The sequence below is a fragment of the Sceloporus undulatus genome, chromosome 6 (genome assembly GCF_019175285.1).
Source record: "Sceloporus undulatus isolate JIND9_A2432 ecotype Alabama chromosome 6, SceUnd_v1.1, whole genome shotgun sequence".
Lineage (NCBI taxonomy): Eukaryota > Metazoa > Chordata > Lepidosauria > Squamata > Phrynosomatidae > Sceloporus > Sceloporus undulatus.
In genome coordinates, this window is record NC_056527.1 from 128,564,308 (window position 1) to 128,582,971 (window position 18,664).

The 18,664-nt window shown below is 41.2% G+C and overlaps 2 protein-coding genes across 11 annotated transcripts in view; one reads left to right on the forward strand and one right to left on the reverse strand.

Moving 5' to 3' along the window:
* Positions 1-432: 432 nt before the first annotated feature.
* LOC121932636 (interleukin-36 receptor antagonist protein-like) lies at positions 433-11,389 on the reverse strand. 7 transcript variants are annotated; one of them, XM_042471472.1, is made up of 6 exons: positions 10,877-11,389; positions 5,052-5,172; positions 3,502-3,748; positions 2,484-2,618; positions 1,634-1,767; positions 433-790 (listed from the first exon to the last, which is right to left on the reverse strand). In XM_042471472.1, the coding sequence occupies exons 3-6, from the start codon at positions 3,644-3,646 to the stop codon at positions 566-568; spliced, it is 639 nt and encodes a 212-aa protein (XP_042327406.1). In that variant the 5' UTR covers positions 3,647-3,748; positions 5,052-5,172; positions 10,877-11,389; the 3' UTR covers positions 433-565. The 7 variants fall into 7 exon arrangements, with proteins under 7 accessions (XP_042327406.1, XP_042327407.1, XP_042327412.1 ...); XM_042471473.1 differs by having other exon boundaries at positions 3,502-3,751; XM_042471478.1 differs by lacking the exon at positions 10,877-11,389 and adding an exon at positions 5,686-6,290.
* A 1,739-nt stretch (positions 11,390-13,128) lies between these two features.
* OGDH (oxoglutarate dehydrogenase) overlaps positions 13,129-18,664 on the forward strand; it is a 48,355-nt gene continuing 42,819 nt past the window's right edge. For all 4 annotated transcript variants that reach the window (XM_042471974.1, XM_042471976.1, XM_042471973.1 and 1 more), the window contains exons 1-2: positions 13,129-13,249; positions 18,245-18,488. In XM_042471974.1, coding sequence (XP_042327908.1) covers positions 18,267-18,488 — 222 coding nt within the window. In that variant the 5' untranslated portion in view covers positions 13,129-13,249; positions 18,245-18,266. The remainder of the gene's footprint in view (positions 13,250-18,244; positions 18,489-18,664) is intronic.

Here is an 18,664-nt window from a genome sequence, read left to right on the forward strand (position 1 = left end):
CCCTGTTAGTGAATTGCAAAGTTGCATATTGTGCATTGGTCCAGATGCATGTTGATCCTTGATGCATTTTGGTCCTGTTGTGCATCAGTCCCATTACACAATGGTCAGTTGGCCGGTTCTGCTACACGGTAATGTAATAGCAGCCCTCTACTGGATACAAACATTGCAAAACTATCCAGTTCTAATATGAAGTCGAAGGCCATGGCCGGCATCCATAGTTTTTTGGTGTGTTTTTTTCGGGCTATGTGGCCATGTTCTAGAAGAGTTTATTCCTGATGTTTCGCCAGCATCTGTGGCTGGCATCTTCAGAGAATGCATTCTTTGCATCTGAGGAAGTAGAGTTTAGAATGAATTCTCTGAAGATGCCAGCCACAGATGCTGGCGAAACATCAGGAATAAACTCTTCTAGAACATGGCCACATAGCCCGAAAAACCAACAAAAAACTATCCAGTTCTAATTCCTTCGTCCATTTACAAAGTCATAACTTCCATACAGGAATGCAGCCTGCTTCAGAGATATATATATATATGAATTCTTTCATTTCCATTAAAAAAATGTTCTGCTCTATTCCAAAGGGTCCTTTCTTTCACAATAGAAGTTAGTGATCTCAGTCCCTCCTTCACGACTCAAGCCAACAGGCTTGTTTAGCTCCTTCGAAGTGCTCATGAACCAACCAGGGAATGCTGCAGATTCAAAGCAGCAAGTCTGTTGTTGGCTGTCAGACCGACTGTAGAAAGTGAAGCTCTTGAATTCTTCATGTTTTGAATAAAGCTCCATAATGTTTCTCTCCTAAGGAAACAGAAAGTTAAAAAGAAAAAAGAGTTAAAAGTAAATTAATTATTGCATTCCGTAACAATAATTATTTTTCTCTTTTATAGTAAACAACCATCCAACATTTCAGAGATGAAAACCAGGACACATGTGGATGAGCAACATCAGAGTGTGGCCAAGATGGCAAAATATTATTCATGAGGAAAAACACACAATCTTGGAGAGGCTGCGGAAATTTGTTATTGTCTAAGCATACTGGGAAAGCCAATGTTCTGCTGGCTCCTTTCTTCTCCTCCCTACTGAATTAACTGAATGCAATCTACATTTGCACTTTGAGTCTGCAAAAACTGAAGTAAACTGAGGAAACTGGGACATTTAAAAAGCAGCTGGAAAAGTGGAATGAAAGGATTAATTGGGACTGTCCCTGCTAAATTGAGATAGAGGGAGGATATGAACTGCCCCATTAGAAAAGGAAAGAACAAAAATAGTAATTACTAACCACATCCTTTTTCTTACAAAAAAAATCACCATTCAGGCCTGAAAAACATGAGACGGAGACACAGTTTTTTTCACACTACACAGATTTAGAACTTTGGACCCGAACAGACAGGCCAAAATAAAGCTGCTTCGGGTCACTTTGGAGGTAAACTGTTTAAATGACACACGCATCTTAAAGAGGCCAAAAGCTGCGCCAAAGCTGTGCTCCAGACCTTAGGACTCTTAGAACAAATGCATCATTTAGACAGCACACTTCCAAAGTGGCTCAATGCAGGTTTATTTTGGACTGTCTGTTCGGGCTCTTTGATACCATTTTAACCTGCAGAGAATTAAAATAGATTTTGAAGTAAGAATAAAACTCACCACTAACTTCAGCTGAGGTTCACCTTCATCAGAATCCATGCAGAAGAGAGTGTGTGTTTTATCACTTAGGCCTATAAAGATGGGCTGCGCTTCTGGATCTAGTGAGTTATTAGGGATCACAGCAAAAAATTCTTCTGTGGAACAATAGACATGAAATGTAATCGGTGGTATTAGAATTAAAAACATCCTCCATTAGTCAATGGATTTGGATGAATATCAAGCCAATGACAGAAGATTAATAGTTAAGATTTATTGGAGCTGGAAGGATTCACAGGAGAGTCTCTCTGTGTGTGTAGGCATTTATTTATCACATCTCAATCCACCAAGGTGGGATGGGATGTAAGGCAGAAAAATTGTGATGCCTGAAGAAAGAGAGTGATTCCCAAATTTTAGTCTTCCAGGTGTTTCAAATTTCAGCTGCCATAAGCCCCAGCCAACTTGGCCAACAGTTAGGAATTCTGGCAGCTGAAGTTCAAAATATCTGGAGGACCAAGGTTTGGGAACCACTGGTTATGGGGATGAGCCCTATATGGAGCACACAGCAATGTCCTCTAAAAATGGCAATGGGACTTGAATATTCTTTCCAGCATCTGTTACTTGAGGTGGTTGACTCACTCTGCCTAATGATAAGGCTAGCCCTGAAGGTATCTATGAAAATGGAAGATCCAGGTCGCAAAAATAGGATGGAAGCAAGAGAAGTGCAGTTGCAATGGAGATGGTTGCCAGTCCCACTAAAAAGGAGCAGGTTTTGTCACCCTTGTTACTCAACCACAGAATTTATGGATCTGTTTCATCAGTAAAATGTGTTTGGGACAGAGAAGTACCAACAGAACAGAAGAGCACTGCTCACCTGGTAGTCTGGAGTCTTTGGAGGTTGCTACAAGAATATTGTTAATCAGGATCAAGAACTTCTGGCTAATATCCCAAATTCTGAACAACCTGGGCTCTGTTTCTCCAGGGGCCCTAATTTTACGTGGAGGAGATACTACAAAGAGAACATACGTACAAGCAAAGAAAATGCTATGAGAAGTACGGACCACTTTATTTGGTTTGTTCTGCAAACCCACCATTTGTCACTTGCATTACAGTTTTAATATGCAAAGGATAATCTCAAAGTGGGGACTCTGGGATGACCTTTTTCTACATTTATTTGAAATTTATCTAGGATATCCTGGTTTCCTATGCTGCTTTGCCTAAAAATCAACCAGTCTTCAAAGAGAAGATAGGATCAGAGCTTGGAAAAGTTACTTTTGTGGATGATAACCCTGCGAATCCCCTGGCCAGCATGGCTAGCAAGATACTGAATGATGATGATGATAATAATGATAATACAACAGAGATAAAATACAAGAAAGCATAAAAGCATAATAAAACACATATTAACCCCTAACCCTCCCACCATTACAAATAGTAAAATTCAATAGCAGTTAAAAATTACAGAAAGCTGATATATTGAACTATGCATCATTTATTGCTCTACAACTAACATATCTGATATTCTAACTTATTTCACAATGTAAAATAAAATTCACTTGGCTGCAATTTTGTAATATTTTGACTTAGGTTTCTTAAAGTCTATGGCTTAAATGCTAGGACTAAATTAGCTTGTCTGCAAAATTTCATCAGAATAGTTTTTGTATTGTCCATATATTGTTTATATTGTCTGTATCATCTATTGTTATATATCTAAGCTTGGAAAAGTTGCTTCAGACTACAATTCCCAGAATCCCCTAGCCAGCACAGTGAGTAGCAATTTTAGCGGAGGGATTCAGTGAGTTGCAGTGCAAAACAATATTTTTTTCCAAGTCTAACAGTATAGAGTTAGGAGCCTCTCCATGACAACAAAGAGAAAAATAATGAGTTTTCACCTGGATTTTGCTTATAGTCACAGAATAATTCCACCATTTCCTGATCCCAAGTCTTCTTGTTGGACTTACTCCTCTGAACCTCCATCCATTGATAGTTATACATGTCAGGTAACATCATGCAGGGCTTACAAATATGGCACTCCATCTCTATGGCTTCTCCTCCTTTCTCTGGTCCTTCTCAAAGATTAGTTGAGCTTCAAGGTCTCAAGTGCTTCTCCTTCAACAACAGTTTTGCTCCTAGACTAAGCTACTAAAAGAGATTGATGGTAAATTATAATTCTGCTGGGTTGTGAAAGAGGCGCCCGGATTCACATAAACAACCAAAACGTCTCAACTTTTAGAGGAATAATAGCTTTGTTAAGTATGTGTGTGTGTGTATTGCCCTCAAGTTGGTCCCCCGACTCATGGCAGCCCTGATGAGACATCTCCAAGACCCCTGTCTTCCACTGCTCTGCTTAGGTCCTGAAAATTCATGACCGTAATCTCTCAGATTGAGTCCATCCATCTGGCATGTGGTCTTCCTCTCTTTCTCCTGCCCTCTACCTTGCTTAGCATTATTGTCTTTTCTAGTGAGTCATGCCATCTTACAAAAGGATGGAAAGCTGAATCAACCTGGAGCCCTGCGGGCTTGAATTCACAACGTTGTGGTTATAGTACTGGCATTAAACCACTGTGCCACCGGGGCAATGCTATTGCTGTTGTTATTGTATACCTTCAAGTCATTTCTGACTTATGGAGACCCTAATGCCATCACTAGGTTTTATGGGGCTGAGAATGTGTGCAGTGGGTTTCCATGAACCGAACAGGGAATCAAACCTTGGTCGTAGTGCAGTGCTCAAGCCATGCTGTCTATCATGCAAAACACAATTTCACTGATTCACTACAAACAAAGTTAAAGAGAAAGAAGCAAAGTGTACATTTTTGTTTCAAAATGTATTTGGAATTTAAAGGAAAACTACTTGAATATGGGAGTATTGCAAAATGTTGCAGCTGCTGTCTGAAATTCTCAGAAATTAGTCTCAGACAATGTATTATTATTATTATTATTATTATTATTATTATTAAATATCATTTGAATTTAAAATAGTAATAGTAAAAAAAAAAATCAAAGGACTACTGCAACAAATATTGCACCCTCCTGACATGTTTGCCCCATCTGGAGTCTCATGTTTTGTCTTAATCAAGTCTCTATTATTATTATTATTATTATTATTATTATTATCTACCATAAATAACAAGATTAGAATGTGGGATGAATGAATGAATAACCTGTCCACAACCCACATCTTAGCTATAATGACAGATAAAGAAACCAATCTGGGGGGAAACGTTAACATCTTTTCTGTCCAGAGCCAGTAACTTTTCATAATACAATTCCCAGAAGACCTCAGCCAGCGTTGCCACAGACTATGATGACTGGATTATTGGAGTTGCAGTCCAGAAAGTTACTATTGCTAGCTTCACCCCTGACAGACAAGCAGTTTGGTCTTGGAAGTAAGTTATCTAACCCAAAGGAAGAAAGTCCAGAAAGGTAACTGAGGACACTTTACCTGTGCTGACATTGGAAAATCCTGTGCCTTGGGCTGAAGGTTCCTTCTCTGTGCACTCGTTGGGTTTTGCACATTATATAGGAGATCAGAGATGCTGGTGGGTGTGATTCCATGCCCAAGGCTAATTTTGGGATCAAACACATAGATAAACCTTACTGGCTACTGTTTCTGGAAGCTTGTGACAATCTGAGGACTTGCTTTCTGCAACATAAGCATCGGTGGGCAAGAGCTTGCAAGTTGCAACTTCAAAAAAATGATTTTTGGGCTACAACTCCCAGAATCTGCAGCCAGCTTCACCAGTGGCTTACTGAACCCTTAGTGCAAAGTAAAGATTTTGGGGAAGGCCTATTCAAGGAGCATTTAGAGTTCTCAGCAAGAGAGCTTTAGTGCCTCAGCAAACTATAATCCCGGGATTCTGCAGGAAGCAGCCATAGCGGTTAAAGTGCTATGAATCTACCTTTAATCTCATTGTGGGATAAAGGTGGGATATAAATCCTTGAAATAAATAAAAATTGATAAATATTCAGAGTTGGGGATTCTGGGAACTATAGTCCCAAAAACATTTTAAGGTCTCCTTGAAACCAATGATCTACACATAGTGAAAACCTGCATAACAGATGAAACAGGCATGTACCTCACATGTTCACACGATGTTGTATATTTTCTCTTCTCTATGGTATTGTGTTTCTATTTAAATTACAACAATTATGTCTAAATTTGCACTTTTCCATAGACTTGAGCATGCACAACACTTCGTACAAGCCTCTGTCTTCCTTTGATGACTTTTTGGTCATTGTACATTTCCTCTCTTTTGGCAATATGTAAGTGGCCATCCGATTATCTGTCCATTCTGTACGCACCTTTGCCTGTTCTGTCTTATACTGGGCCTCCCAGGACTGAGGCAAAAGTTTTACCTGTCACATACTATTTGAGCCTTTTAACTGCAGCTACCAGGGAAGTGCACCAGAGACTTTCCGAATGTGAAGCATGTGTTCTGCCCCTGAGCTATGGTCTCTCTCCAATGGTATGTTTTCCTGACGTGCTGAGTTTCATGTGCCTGCTTGCTTTGAGAAAGGTCTATGAACTATGGGTGGGGGCAGCTGTCTTTGGATTTATTTAGCTAGGTATTAGAATTGCCAGGCAATTATTGGTGATACCATGGCTGCTGTTTTACTGTTTTTACTTGGCATTTTATCCCCAGCCCTACTTTCAATAAGTAAAGTAAATGAACACACATTTTAATTGCTATAAAGAATCACATGGCATCTTTCAGACTAAGAATCATAGAGTTGGTGGAGACCACAAGTGCCATCCAGTCCAATCTCCTGCCATGTAGGAACACACAAATGAAAGCACCCTCAACAGATGGCCATCCGGCCTCTCCATCACACTCTAAGTGATTATCTTCCACTGTCAAACAGCTCTTACTGTCAGCTTAACCTTCTCTTCTCCAGGCTAAACATACTCTGCTCTCTAAGGCCTGTTACAGACTGCCAAAATAAAGCTGCTTCAGGTCTCTTTGGAGGTATGCTATTTAAATGATGCATGCACCCTAAGAATCCAGAAGATGCACCAAAGCTGCACTCCAGTGCTTAGGAATGGTGTGGCTTTGGCGCGACCTCCAGACTCTTAGGACCCATGCATCATTTAAATAGCATACCTCCAAAGAGACCCGAAGCAGCTTTATTTTGGCAGTCTGTAACAGGCCTAAGTCTCTCCCCATAAGACATAATTTCCAGACTTGTCACCATTTTGGTTGCCCTCCTCTGGACACACTCCGGCTTGTCAACATCGTTTTTCAATTGTGGTGCCCAGAACTGGACATAGTATTTCAGGTGGAGTCTCACAAAAGCAGAACAGAGTGGTACTATTACATCCCTCAATCTAGACTCTATACTTCTATTGATGCAGTCTAGAATAGCATTGTGTTTTTTTTAGCTGATGCATCACAGTGCTGACTCATGTTCAACTTGTTGTCTACTAGGACTGTTAGAGTCCTTTCACATGTAGTCTTGATAAACAATGTGAAAGGGATCTAGGATTCCTGGTAGATAACAAGTTGAACATGAGTCAGCACTGTGATGCATCAGCTAAAAAAGCCAATGCAAGTCTATGCTGCATCAATAGAAGTATAGTGTCTAACACAAGAGACAGCAAATCTGTTAAGTCTTTAAGTGCCAAACAATATTGCTTGCATTTTTAAAAAGATCTTCTCTAAACTTCTTTAAACATCAGTGGGATGGGATGAGGTGGGGAGATAGAAGTCTTAATGTGTTTCAATACATATTTGAAATGAAACCAGTTTAGGGTTCTGGAAAAAGGAAAGAAAGCTGTAGAGCAAGAGAACATCTTTGTATCTTGCTGGGAACATGCCTACAGGCCAGACTTTAACAGGCCGGTTGTCACTGCAGAACAAGAAATACCAACTTCTCTGCATTTCCAAGGCATTTTTGCCTCTAGTGCATCAGATGAATAGTCCCTGGAGAGCAGTCTGCTAATAAATTCATTTTATAACAGGCCTTTCTGTATTACTTGCTGCAATAGACTAAAAAGGCTCTTTCCAAAAATTCTTCCCCAGCAGAATCAGTTGTTCAAAGGAAGATAACTTTGCTCTTGCTCTGTGTCTTCATGTTAATCAGCAACAAAATTATATTTGTTAATTGATTAGAATCTTCTCGCACTTCTATATGATAACAATTTCGGGAAACTCTACTTCTCACTGGCAACTATTCCTTCCTGGAAGTTCTTATGCAACTTTGCTAATATCTTATTATGCTGATTATACTTATGAAAGGTATGTGACCTACTCTGCTGTTGAGTCAGCTAAGCGAACGCAAGGGAATTTTGCCAGCAACATAAAAGGTGCATTTTAGAAGACACCCTCACAACTATATGGTTCACCTCTGTGGATAGTCTGTATGTCCTTGATAGTTGTTGCAAAGTTTCTCAAAGGTTTGGATTCACTGAATATTTGTAGATGTCTGGATGAAACGTAGAATGTCCCTAAGCCATCAAACAGCTGCCTATGGCCCACATCCCTATACTTTCAAAAGGAGGTTTCAGATGAACTCCTCTCCACATACACACACAATGAAAGAGAATGCGAAGGGGGCAAAGACTCCATGGGGCTGCACAACCTTTCTGCCTCCCATTCTTGATGTGTGCTACCACTACCATCACAATTTGGAAGTGTTATTTTGGGGACTAAAACACACAGGCTGCAATTCTGCATAAGTCAGTGTACTGTAGCAGTTTTGCCTACAAATCCATGCTAGGCATATACCACCAATGCCTCTGGATTTACTGTATATCTCATCTCACCATCTATGGCTATTCTGTGCTCCATGGGGAGCAGGCAGGAGAAGGGTCTGGCTATCGTGTGCAGGGACATAGCTAGGATTTTAGGAAGGGGGGGTCCAGACTAAGTGCCACCATTATAATGGGGTTTGGGTGCGGCGGCACAGCAGCACACACCATTCATTTTTCTAATGGGGGGGTCCGGACCCCAAGAACCCCTCCCCTTGGCTACGTCCCTGTCGTGTGCCTTCAAGTTGTTTCCGGCTTATGGCAATCCTAAGGTGACCCACCCTAGGGCTTTCTTGGCAAGGTTTTTTTCCAGAGAGGGTTTGCCATTGCCATTCTGAGGCTGAGAGAGTGTGACTTGCAGAAGGACAACCAGTGGGTTTTCACGGCCAAGCCGAGATTCGAACCCCAGTCTCTAGAGTTATAGTCCAATGTTCAAGCCGCTACGCCATGCTGGGTCTCACCCTTTTAGAGTTATTGGAAAAGGGGAATTCGTGAGGGGTGTTTCTACAAATTTTTCTGAACAAAATGGGGGGGGGGGGCTTTTAACAAGTTTCCAATTTGTTTCTATTTCCCCCAGTCTATATCTTCCCTTTTAGCCTTTAGTCTTGTCCAACGGGGTCTTTCAGAGGTTTGCAAACCAGCTTTTATTTAAAGCAAACATGCAAGCATACAAACAAACAAAAACCCTCCTATTTGGAAAGACCAAATTCTGGCAGAGCTATTCTGCGAGCTGTAGTCCAAAAAGTAATTTTTCAAAATCTGCCATAATCTTACAAATTTACAGAAACTCAACCATTAGCTACAGCTGGCAGGAGAGGGAGCATAAAGTGTTCAACTGTTTTTCTCCTCCCTTAAATATACCGTACTTAGTTTTTGAAGAGACTGTTCTCTGACTCCCTCCAGCGGATCAAAGTAAAACTTCTAAAACCTATTTTCAGAAGATCCTGGGTAACTGGATTAGTTGGTACCCACGGATTCCACATCCACAGATTGAAAATATCCCTCTCCCCCCAAAAAAAAGATCCAAAAAGCAAACCTTGATTTTACCATTTCTATAAGGGCTCTTATGTAAGTGCCTTCAAGTTGCCTTCACTCATGGTGATCCTGTGAATGAGACACTTCCAAGACACTTTATACTCAACAGTATATATTCCCAAGTCCTGTAGACTCAGGGCTGTGTCCTCCTTGATTTATTTAGTCTTTCCAGCTGGTATGTGGTCTTCTCTGACTTTATGCAGAGCAGACTTGCATAATGTTGACTGTTACTCAATTTTCATTCCTCAGATTTGTCCCCTGCTAAAACCTGCTGCATCTAAATGTAGGCATTTGTAATAAAATCTGGTCCTTTATCAACAGAGGAATAAACCCATGCTTCACGCTACAAACTTCACTAGGTATTCTGTTTACTCATGGACCTATTTCCCATCTCTAATATCTCATTTGGGCTATTTATTCTGCTCACTTATTCCCTCCGCTCACCACTGCAAACTTCTGTCTCCATCTACGGTGGTTTTATCCTCATCCTTAAAAAACATCTTCTATTATTATTATTATTATTATTATTATTATTATTATTATTATTATTATTATTATCCCTTATTTATAAAGCGCTGCTCCCTCTTACTAATCCCACCTTACCACCCACATTATATTTATAATATGCTTACATCTAATTATTTCAAAGCAGTGTAATTCCATAAGAACATATACAAACAATACACCATATATATTAACATCCACAATCCACACAGCAGCAATACTTTTATTGGACAAAGTGTACAAAATATATCATGCAAGCTTTTGAAGCTCCACTGGTTTCTCCGTCAGCCAAAGAGGAGAAAAAGGAAAAATGACAATGTTAGAGTCACAGGCCTAGATTTTGTCAAGATATTGCCTTTGCTACTGTCGGTTAAGATGATCAGTAGGGATATCAATGTAGGCAAAGGCCCTTCTTTGCTTTGGCCATATAGGCTCTGGGAGACTCAAAATGCCAAGAATAAAGTTTAAACTCCATTAGCAACAGAAAAAGTAACTTCTTTTGAGATCCAGGCTGTTTCTGTCATGGGTCAGGTTACCTGCCCCTCTCTTAAGGATTTCTCAAGCTGTTGTACTGCTGCATCTGGAAAAACCTTTAGTCATTGTATAGGTAAAGGCTTCCAAATGCAGGTAATTTATCGATAAATTATGTTATTTAAGTGTACCCCAGATCTTCCATATCCATCTAAAATAGAAATTGCCAATGTGTGCATACTATCAACAGTATTCCTCAGTTCCAACCGATTTCTGCTTAGGAGACTGTACACAATAGAATAGTGACATGGAAACAAAAGTGCAATACACTGCACTGAACCCTAGAGAACCAGAATCCACTTCTGTTTACTTAAACACATATTGCATCCTCTCCTCACCCAGACTTTGCTCCAGACTTTGCTCTAAAGGGAGCAACAACAGTACAAATAGGTCCACTCTGTATCCACAGACCTTGCCCCAGTATACATGACAACAAAGTTGACATTTACCTCATTCCGGTTCAAATGGTGATATGCCAGTGACGGATGTAAGGTTAATTCACCTGAAAGAGCTTTGGACTTTACTCAGCCAGTTGTTGAAAGATAGTCTGTAGCCTAACCGCTGCTTGGGTAGCTAAGAAGGGATTTGAACTTTGGCTATTCATAGCCACATCCAAGAGGTGATTCATTTTGCCACATAGCCTTGACAGCCACAGATGAAATCCTAATATTGCACGAGACCCTATTTCTCTCACCTTTTTGCTTTTGCTCCTCATCTGTCCTTAAGTGCTTGAAGAGTTTCATCTGTCATCCATTGTGGCTTCTCTTTTTGGCTACAGGTGATATCTGTTTGCATTCCTCCCTGACAATGTCTCTGGCTTCAGTCCACAGTTCTTCTGGCTCCCAGTCAAATAGCCTTAATAATGTAAATCTATTTTTACATTATCTTGAAATCCTAAGGGGAGTTCTTTAGGTTATATTGTGGCACCCTGATTTCATGTTCTTCTTTAGCTTTCCCCCAAATGTTTGGTATTAGTAGTTCATGGTCTGTGCCACAGTCTGCTCCTGGTCTTGTTTTTGCAAAAAGGATGGAGCTTCTCCATCTTCTGCTTCCAATTATGTACCATATATACTTATCTATAAACATTTATGTCCAAAAATTGACCCCCAAAATCCCATGTCGACTTATTTACAGGTCACTATGGAAATGTGATAGCAGCTCTTTCGGATTTCCCCAATTCTGTGTGGAGAGGAGTTTAATAAGAAAGAGCCAAGCAGAAAGAGTCCTAGGTGATAGATTGATATTGCTGTTTATGCATCTGGCTAAAATGAAGGCTGAAATGATGAAGAAAAGGCTCAATGAGAGTCTCTCTTGCCATAGACACACATACACACACTGAAGGAGCCTCCAAGTTTTACCCTTGACCTATCCACAGGCCATGGCATAATTTTGGCCCCAAAATGTGACCTCGACTTATACGTGAGGTTGACCTATAGTTGAGTATATATGATAGTCTACTGGATTTCTACATTTGCCATCAGGTGATGTCCAGCTATAGAGTCACTTCTTTAGTTGCTTGAAGAATAAAAAGGAAGACCACGTTCCAGATGGATGGTCTGAACTGAAGATGCCACAGCCCTCAGTCTCCAAGTCCTGAGCAGGGCTGTTGATGACAAGGGGACTTGGAGGCCTCTCGTTCATAAGTCAAAAAACAAAAAAACTTGACAACAGTCAACAAAAACAGGATCTGGAAACTATGAAGCCATGAGGAGAGACTTAGGGAGCTGGGGGTGTTTAGCCTGGAGAAGAGAAGGTTAAAAGGTGATATGATAGCTCTGTTTATATACTTGAAGGGATGTCATATTGAGGAGGGAGCAAGCTTGTTTTCTGCTGCTCCAGAGAATAGGACCTGGAACAATGAGGAAAAGAGATTCCAGATCAATATTAGAAGGAACTTCCTGAGAGTAAGGGCTGTTTGACAGTGGAACAAACTCCTTCCTCAGAATGTAGAGGAGTCTCCTTCTTTGGAGGTCTTTAAACAGAGGCTGGATGGCCATGTGTCAATGGGGATGCTTTGATTGTGAGTTCCTGCATGGCAGATGATTGGACTAAACAGCCCTTGGGGTCACTTTCAACTCTGAGGGCAGGGAACCATCCAATTAAAAAGACTGTTTGTACAGCACTGTGTAAATTTACAGTGCTTTATAAATAAAGGTTAATAATAATAATAATAATAATAATATGATTCTCAACATTAAAAAAATCATAGAACCATAGAATCCTAGAGTTGGAAGAGACCGCAAGGGCCCTGATCCAGTCCAACCCCATTCTGCCATGCAGGAACTCTCAATCAAAGCATCCCTGACAGGTGGCCATCCAGCTTCTGTTGTCATAATCCAGTTGTTTAAAAACAACAACAACAACAAAGCTGACAGCCCAAAGGACCAACAAATGGGCCCTAGAGCAGATGAAGCCAGAAATCTCCCTGGGAGAAGCCAAGATGACAAGACTGTGGTGCTTTGGGCCCATCATGAGAAGGAAGGACTCATTGGAAAAGGCCATGATGCTGGGAAAGGAAGGCCACATCCAAAATGGATGAAGGAGGCTCATGGCTTTGATTGCAGGGGTTAATAAGCAGAGCAGTGGAGGAGGGCAAGGTCACGTGACGCAGAGGCCGTGTGCAAAACAAAAGGGCCGCTCCTTAGTGGGAACTCTATGGTCCTCTCTATGGTTGGTGGGTTGGCCAGGAAGCCGGCCGGCGTGCGTGCGTGCGTGGTGACGTCAGACGTCGAAAAAGAAAGGCGTGGCCCAGGGAGGTCGGCGCTGTCAAGCCCAGGTTTAAGGGGAAAGGGGAAGGAAGGACGGCGAGGCGCTGGCGGCAGGTAAGCGGCCTCTTGAGGGGAGGGAGCCGGGGAAGGGAGGCCGAGTCGCAGGCGGCCTCAAGGGCTTCCCCGGGCGGTGCCCTTGGAGGGACGGCGCCAAGAGGGAAGCCTGAAGGAAGGGCAGCATCCACACTGGAGACATTATAACCCGGTTTGGCTCCGCTTTTAACTCTTTTTGTGGCTCAAGGCTATGGAATTCTGGGAGTTGGAGTCCACAGCAAACTCAAACTCCCAGAATTCCGTAGCCTTGAGCCAGAAAAGGAATTAAAAGCACTCTTAGAAAGGTAAGTCTGTTGCTTCTCAGTCAGGCTCAAAATGGAGGAGGGCCTTTTAGTCTTGAATCCCTCCTGGACCAGAGAGAAGGACATGGAAAGGAAGAAACACGGGGCATTGCCTGATGAAAGCGAAAAGCACTCCAAGGCCTGTGCTTCTTAGGCTCAAAATGGAGGGTCTCTTTCTGGGAGCCCTCCTGGACCAGAGAGGCATTGGCCAAAGAGCAGATCCAATAGCATCCCTTGGTTGGCCCCATAAAGATACCATTGCTTGGGTCTTCTTGGACAGAGAAGGTTGGAAATGGAGGATGTGGAGGAGGACTGAGTCTGGTCCAGGCTGCAAAGGAGGACAAGGGCGCTAAAATGTAGGGCATTGCCTGATAAAAGAGCTAAGGACCATCCTAGAAAGGTAAGTCTGTGTGCTTCTTGGGTCCAAAACGCACTGCTGAAATGATCCACTTTGAGGCTGCTTTAACTGCCCTGGCTCAGTGCTAGGGAACTCTGGGAACCGTAGTTTTGTGAGACATTGAGAATTTTCTCTGTTGAGATACAGCTATAGTTCCCAGGGTTCCCCAGCGCAGAGCCAGGGCAGTTGAAGTGGTCTCAAAGTGGATCGTTTCTGCAATGTGGACCTTAGTCAGGCTCAAGATGGAGGAGCTTTTGGGATCCCTCCTGGACAGAGAAGGTGAGAAATGGAGGACATGAAAAAGAGGACCCGGTCACCCAGCTTGTAAGCCCCAAAAGATAAGGAGAGTCCAGGTGTCTGAACCACAGAGGAGGACAAGGCACTGCCAAATGCAGAGTGTTACAAAGTAGGCCCTTGTAACCTGACGAAAGCTAAAACTCCAACTCCCAGAATTCCATATCATCTCTGGTGATAGAAAGGTAAGTCTGTGCTTCCCAGCCACAAAGAACAAGCCACTGACTCAGATACACCGGACATGGGGATGTACATGCAGATCGGGAACAAGGCGAGTCAAGGGCTGAGAGAGACTGAGAACGGCAGATGAATTAGTTCTTATCCTCCCTGGATTTTTTATTATCCAAACTGAGCCATTGCTCAGGATCCCAGCTCAGTGGCATCCCATTCATGGCAAGCAGCCAGTCCTCTTAGACTGGGTTACTTCATCCAGTCTGCCTGATCCAAGTTCAGGGCTAATGGCCTGTGTGTTGTCTGGACAGAAAAAGGATGTGGAGAAACTGGAGCCATGTGTCCAAAGGAGGGCAACTAAGATGGTGAAGGGCCTGGAAACCATGCCCTATGAGGAACAACTGAGGGAGCTGGGGATGTTCAGCCTGGAGAAGAGAAGTTTAAGAGGTGATATGATGATAGCCCTGTTCAAATATTTGAAGGGATGTCATATTGAAGAGGGAGCAAGCTTGTTTTCTGCTGCTCCAGAGAATAGGACCCTGAACAATGGAGGCAAGTTCCAGGAAAAGAGATTCCACCTCAACATTAAGAGGGACTTCCTGAGAGTAAGGGCAGTGGAACAAACTCCCTTGGAGTGCAATAGAAGTCTTTAAACAGAGGCTGGATGGCCATCTGTCAATGGGGATGCTTTGATTGAGAGTTCCTGCATGGCAGAATGGGGTTGGACTGGATGGCCCTTGTGTACAACAGGCCTTGAGATTTCATATCTTGTTATGCATTGCTGTCAGAAGATTAGAGCTTCTTTTTTTAATATTAAAAAAAAACCCAGGAACAAGTAAATCTGAAATACCTGCCAGTCCCTAAGTTAGTGATCATAACCATTGATCGAAGGTAGAATTTCTGATTTACATTTGAAGTATGCGTGGAAAGAAAATGGGAATATCAGTGATATCATCCGTTCTTATTGGAAGAAGATCATAATGTATAATGTGATCTTGAATTTGAAACCGCTTTAAGATATTGCTGCCTCTGCTGTCCATGAACATTTTGTCAACCATTTTGTCCAGTCAGTATCAAAGTGCAGTTGTCTATCTAAAGGTTTTCCTTATGCCTCAGAACCTAAGAGGTCTTTCTCTTGCAAACTGTATTTTTCACCTTGGATTGAAAAGTAGTTTTACTAGTCCTTTGGCAATCCCTTTCCTGGACTTTATTTGGTAAGAGCACCAAAGCCTGCCATTGACCCATATCTTCTTCCTCTCATTTGAGCAACTGTTGCATTGTAAACAAATGGATCCTTCTCAGGAATGCATCCTGCTTACTTTTTCCAGCACTACAACATAGGAAATGTTGCAAAATTAGGCCACGGCTTGTAGGCAGTTTGCTGGATCTTGTGACTTCCATCTTACACAACTGTTAGATTGAACACTGTCCGAACCAGCCTACAATGAATGACATTAAGATGTGCATCGTGTCTAAGGAGACGTATATGAAACCCGAAATGTGTGAGGCGTAAGCAAATGTAATTGGTTGCTCTGTAAAGCATGCATTTGGCGTGTTAAGTATTATTATATTCCCTTAGATTGCTTGTTGAGATAATTATATGTAATCTCAGCCGGCACAAAGAAGTTTCAAACAGCTTCCTCCCGCCTTGGGCATTCAGTTCAGAACTGAAGAGAAGCTGAATCTTGGCCTTTCCCTTCAAAGTAGCTCCATGGGAGCATGAAATTTGGTCTCAAAGGTTCTCCTTTACCCAGAGTTGTGAAGTTGTGGCTGCTATCTCTGACCATACCCCCTTTTTTATAAGGGGCCCTTGGATAATTTTGTGGGTTTTTTTTTTAATTTTAGGAAACTTGTAATAACCTTGTTTAATTCTAGGAAAATGTGTGTGACTTAAAACACTTGCATATATCATCATCATCATCATCATCATATATAATCAGGGAACTTCAATCTGGGCAAGAGGGTCACATTGACTATGTAAGTTCCTGTGTGTTTGCAGTGTGCCCAGAGTTTTTCTGTGTCAAGCTTCGAACTGCACAAACTTCATTTGTTCCCATCTTCTGAATGAATCATAGAAGACAGGACAAAGTCTTTGAAATTGTGCTGTTTATTCTGTGACTGAGCTATGATGACGTCAGAATTTTCTTCCTTTTTCCCTTTTGTTAGCATTTAGCAGATTACAGATTCTCAGATAGCATCTTCAAAACAAATACGCTGAGGAACTTGCACTATCCGAACTGAATAGCCTAATAGTTATTCTGTGTTAAACTTCATTTAGTGGCTCTATCAAAATAATTAGCTTCCTGGCTAATGTTGTTTTGAATTGTAATATTGTTTTGAAAGATCAGTATGAAAGCTAGTTGCATTATAAATAATCGTTTAATCTTAAACACTGAGTTTAGAATTAGAAATCTAATTATCAACCATTTATACATAGGTTGGAAACTATATTTTGGCTAAACTGACTTAATACTGTATCCATTCCTTAATACTGAGGAAGAAGTGGAGAGTTGCAGGAATGGTTGGTGTCTTTGTTCAGGTTATTAATGCAGGATGTGTTGAAGCATGTGCAATATAGAAGCAATCTTTTATCATGTTAGAATTGTCCTCATTTAACTATTAGTTCAAATGTCATAGTTCTGGGAAGTGAATTAAAAGTATAGCAAAAAGGGGGTTAGATGAAGCCTACTCTACTAGGCTAAACTAGTCCATAAATATGAATAATCTGAATGAATTACACAAACAGAATTGACTTAAAAGGAGAAGGGAAATGCCGTGCCAATACATCTTGCCAGTGTTTACCAACTAGAAATGGAGGGAATAATGGATAATGTCTGCAGGATATAACCAAAATCATTTTCTTGTAGATGTTTAGTAATCGAATGCTGTGCAATATTTTGTGTTCACTAGCTTTGTATGAGATTGGTATTGAAATTATGATTTACAGCAGCAGAATCAAACCTGTGGCCTTATAAGAAGTAGGGGCCTTGTTTGGGGTCTTATATATTGCTTGGTCATTCTTCCAGCACACTTTTTTGCCCATAACAAACTTGAAGAAACTGAATTCTTTGCAATGTTACCCTCGTTGCCTTCTTATTCCTGCCACTACTCTGCTGCTACAGCCTACACTGAGGTATAGTGATGTTGGGATTTTACATATCAGTGCGTGGTGGCAAGTATTGACTAGTCCAGCACATCTGAGCCAGTATAAGATGGTTCCTTGTGTTCCAAGAAGCATGTGGCAACACAGTGTTGCAGGAAGAACTAGATGAATTCTTTGTCTGATCCACCATGGCTGTATTGCTGTGTTTTCAGAACAGCAGTAGGTCGAAGTGTAATTTCACTTCAGTTTCTATTAGGGTTTATCTCATAAGTAGAAATTAGAAGTGAGCTATCTTAATTGTCATTCACCATAGTAACTATTAACTCTGATGGTCTCTCTCAGATAGCCAGTCATCAGTCATTTAAGTCTGGCTAAAATATTCCAGCACAGTCTGTCAAAGACTTAAGTTCATTAAAATTATAGCACTTCAGTTTGCTTATAGTGTGCTTTATTTTATGTAATTAGATATCACCATTAAGCAAAGCTTTCTGGGCAACCAACAAAAACTATTATCTGTAATACAAAATCTGTTACTACAAAACCAATACTACCAATGCTAGCTACCTTTCTTTTTATCAAGCAACAGTTTTTGGACTACTTTATTTTGTTACTGGTATATTAAGTGGATATTGAACAAGTAACATTTTGTATAGAACTGTATGGGAACTGAGAACAGATGAACCTGGCTATTTTTTAAATCTCTGCATTTTGATGTAATAGCTAAACCATTTTTATTCCTCTCCCAACAGGAACCTGTCTGTTGCTGCAAAAATGTTTCACTTAAGGACTTGTGTTACTAAATTGAGGCCACTAACAGCCTCACAGACTGTTAAGACAATTTCTCAAAACAAGCCAGCAGCACCCAGGACGTTTCAAGAAATCAGGTGTTATAGTGCACCTGTTGCTGCTGAGCCCTTTTTGAGTGGGACTAGTTCAAACTATGTGGAGGAAATGTACTATGCTTGGTTGGAAAATCCCAAAAGTGTACATAAGGTAAGGAGCAGATGCCCTACAATAAGCCTTGTCTTCAACATGTCACTGCTCATATCTTAATGCTGTGAATCATGAGGTAAGTGCAATTTGTCAGAGCAGAGACTCCAGCTTAAAGAAGACCCTAGAATCTTTCAATTGTGCAGAAACAAAAAGCACTTGACTAGCCAAGGATAACA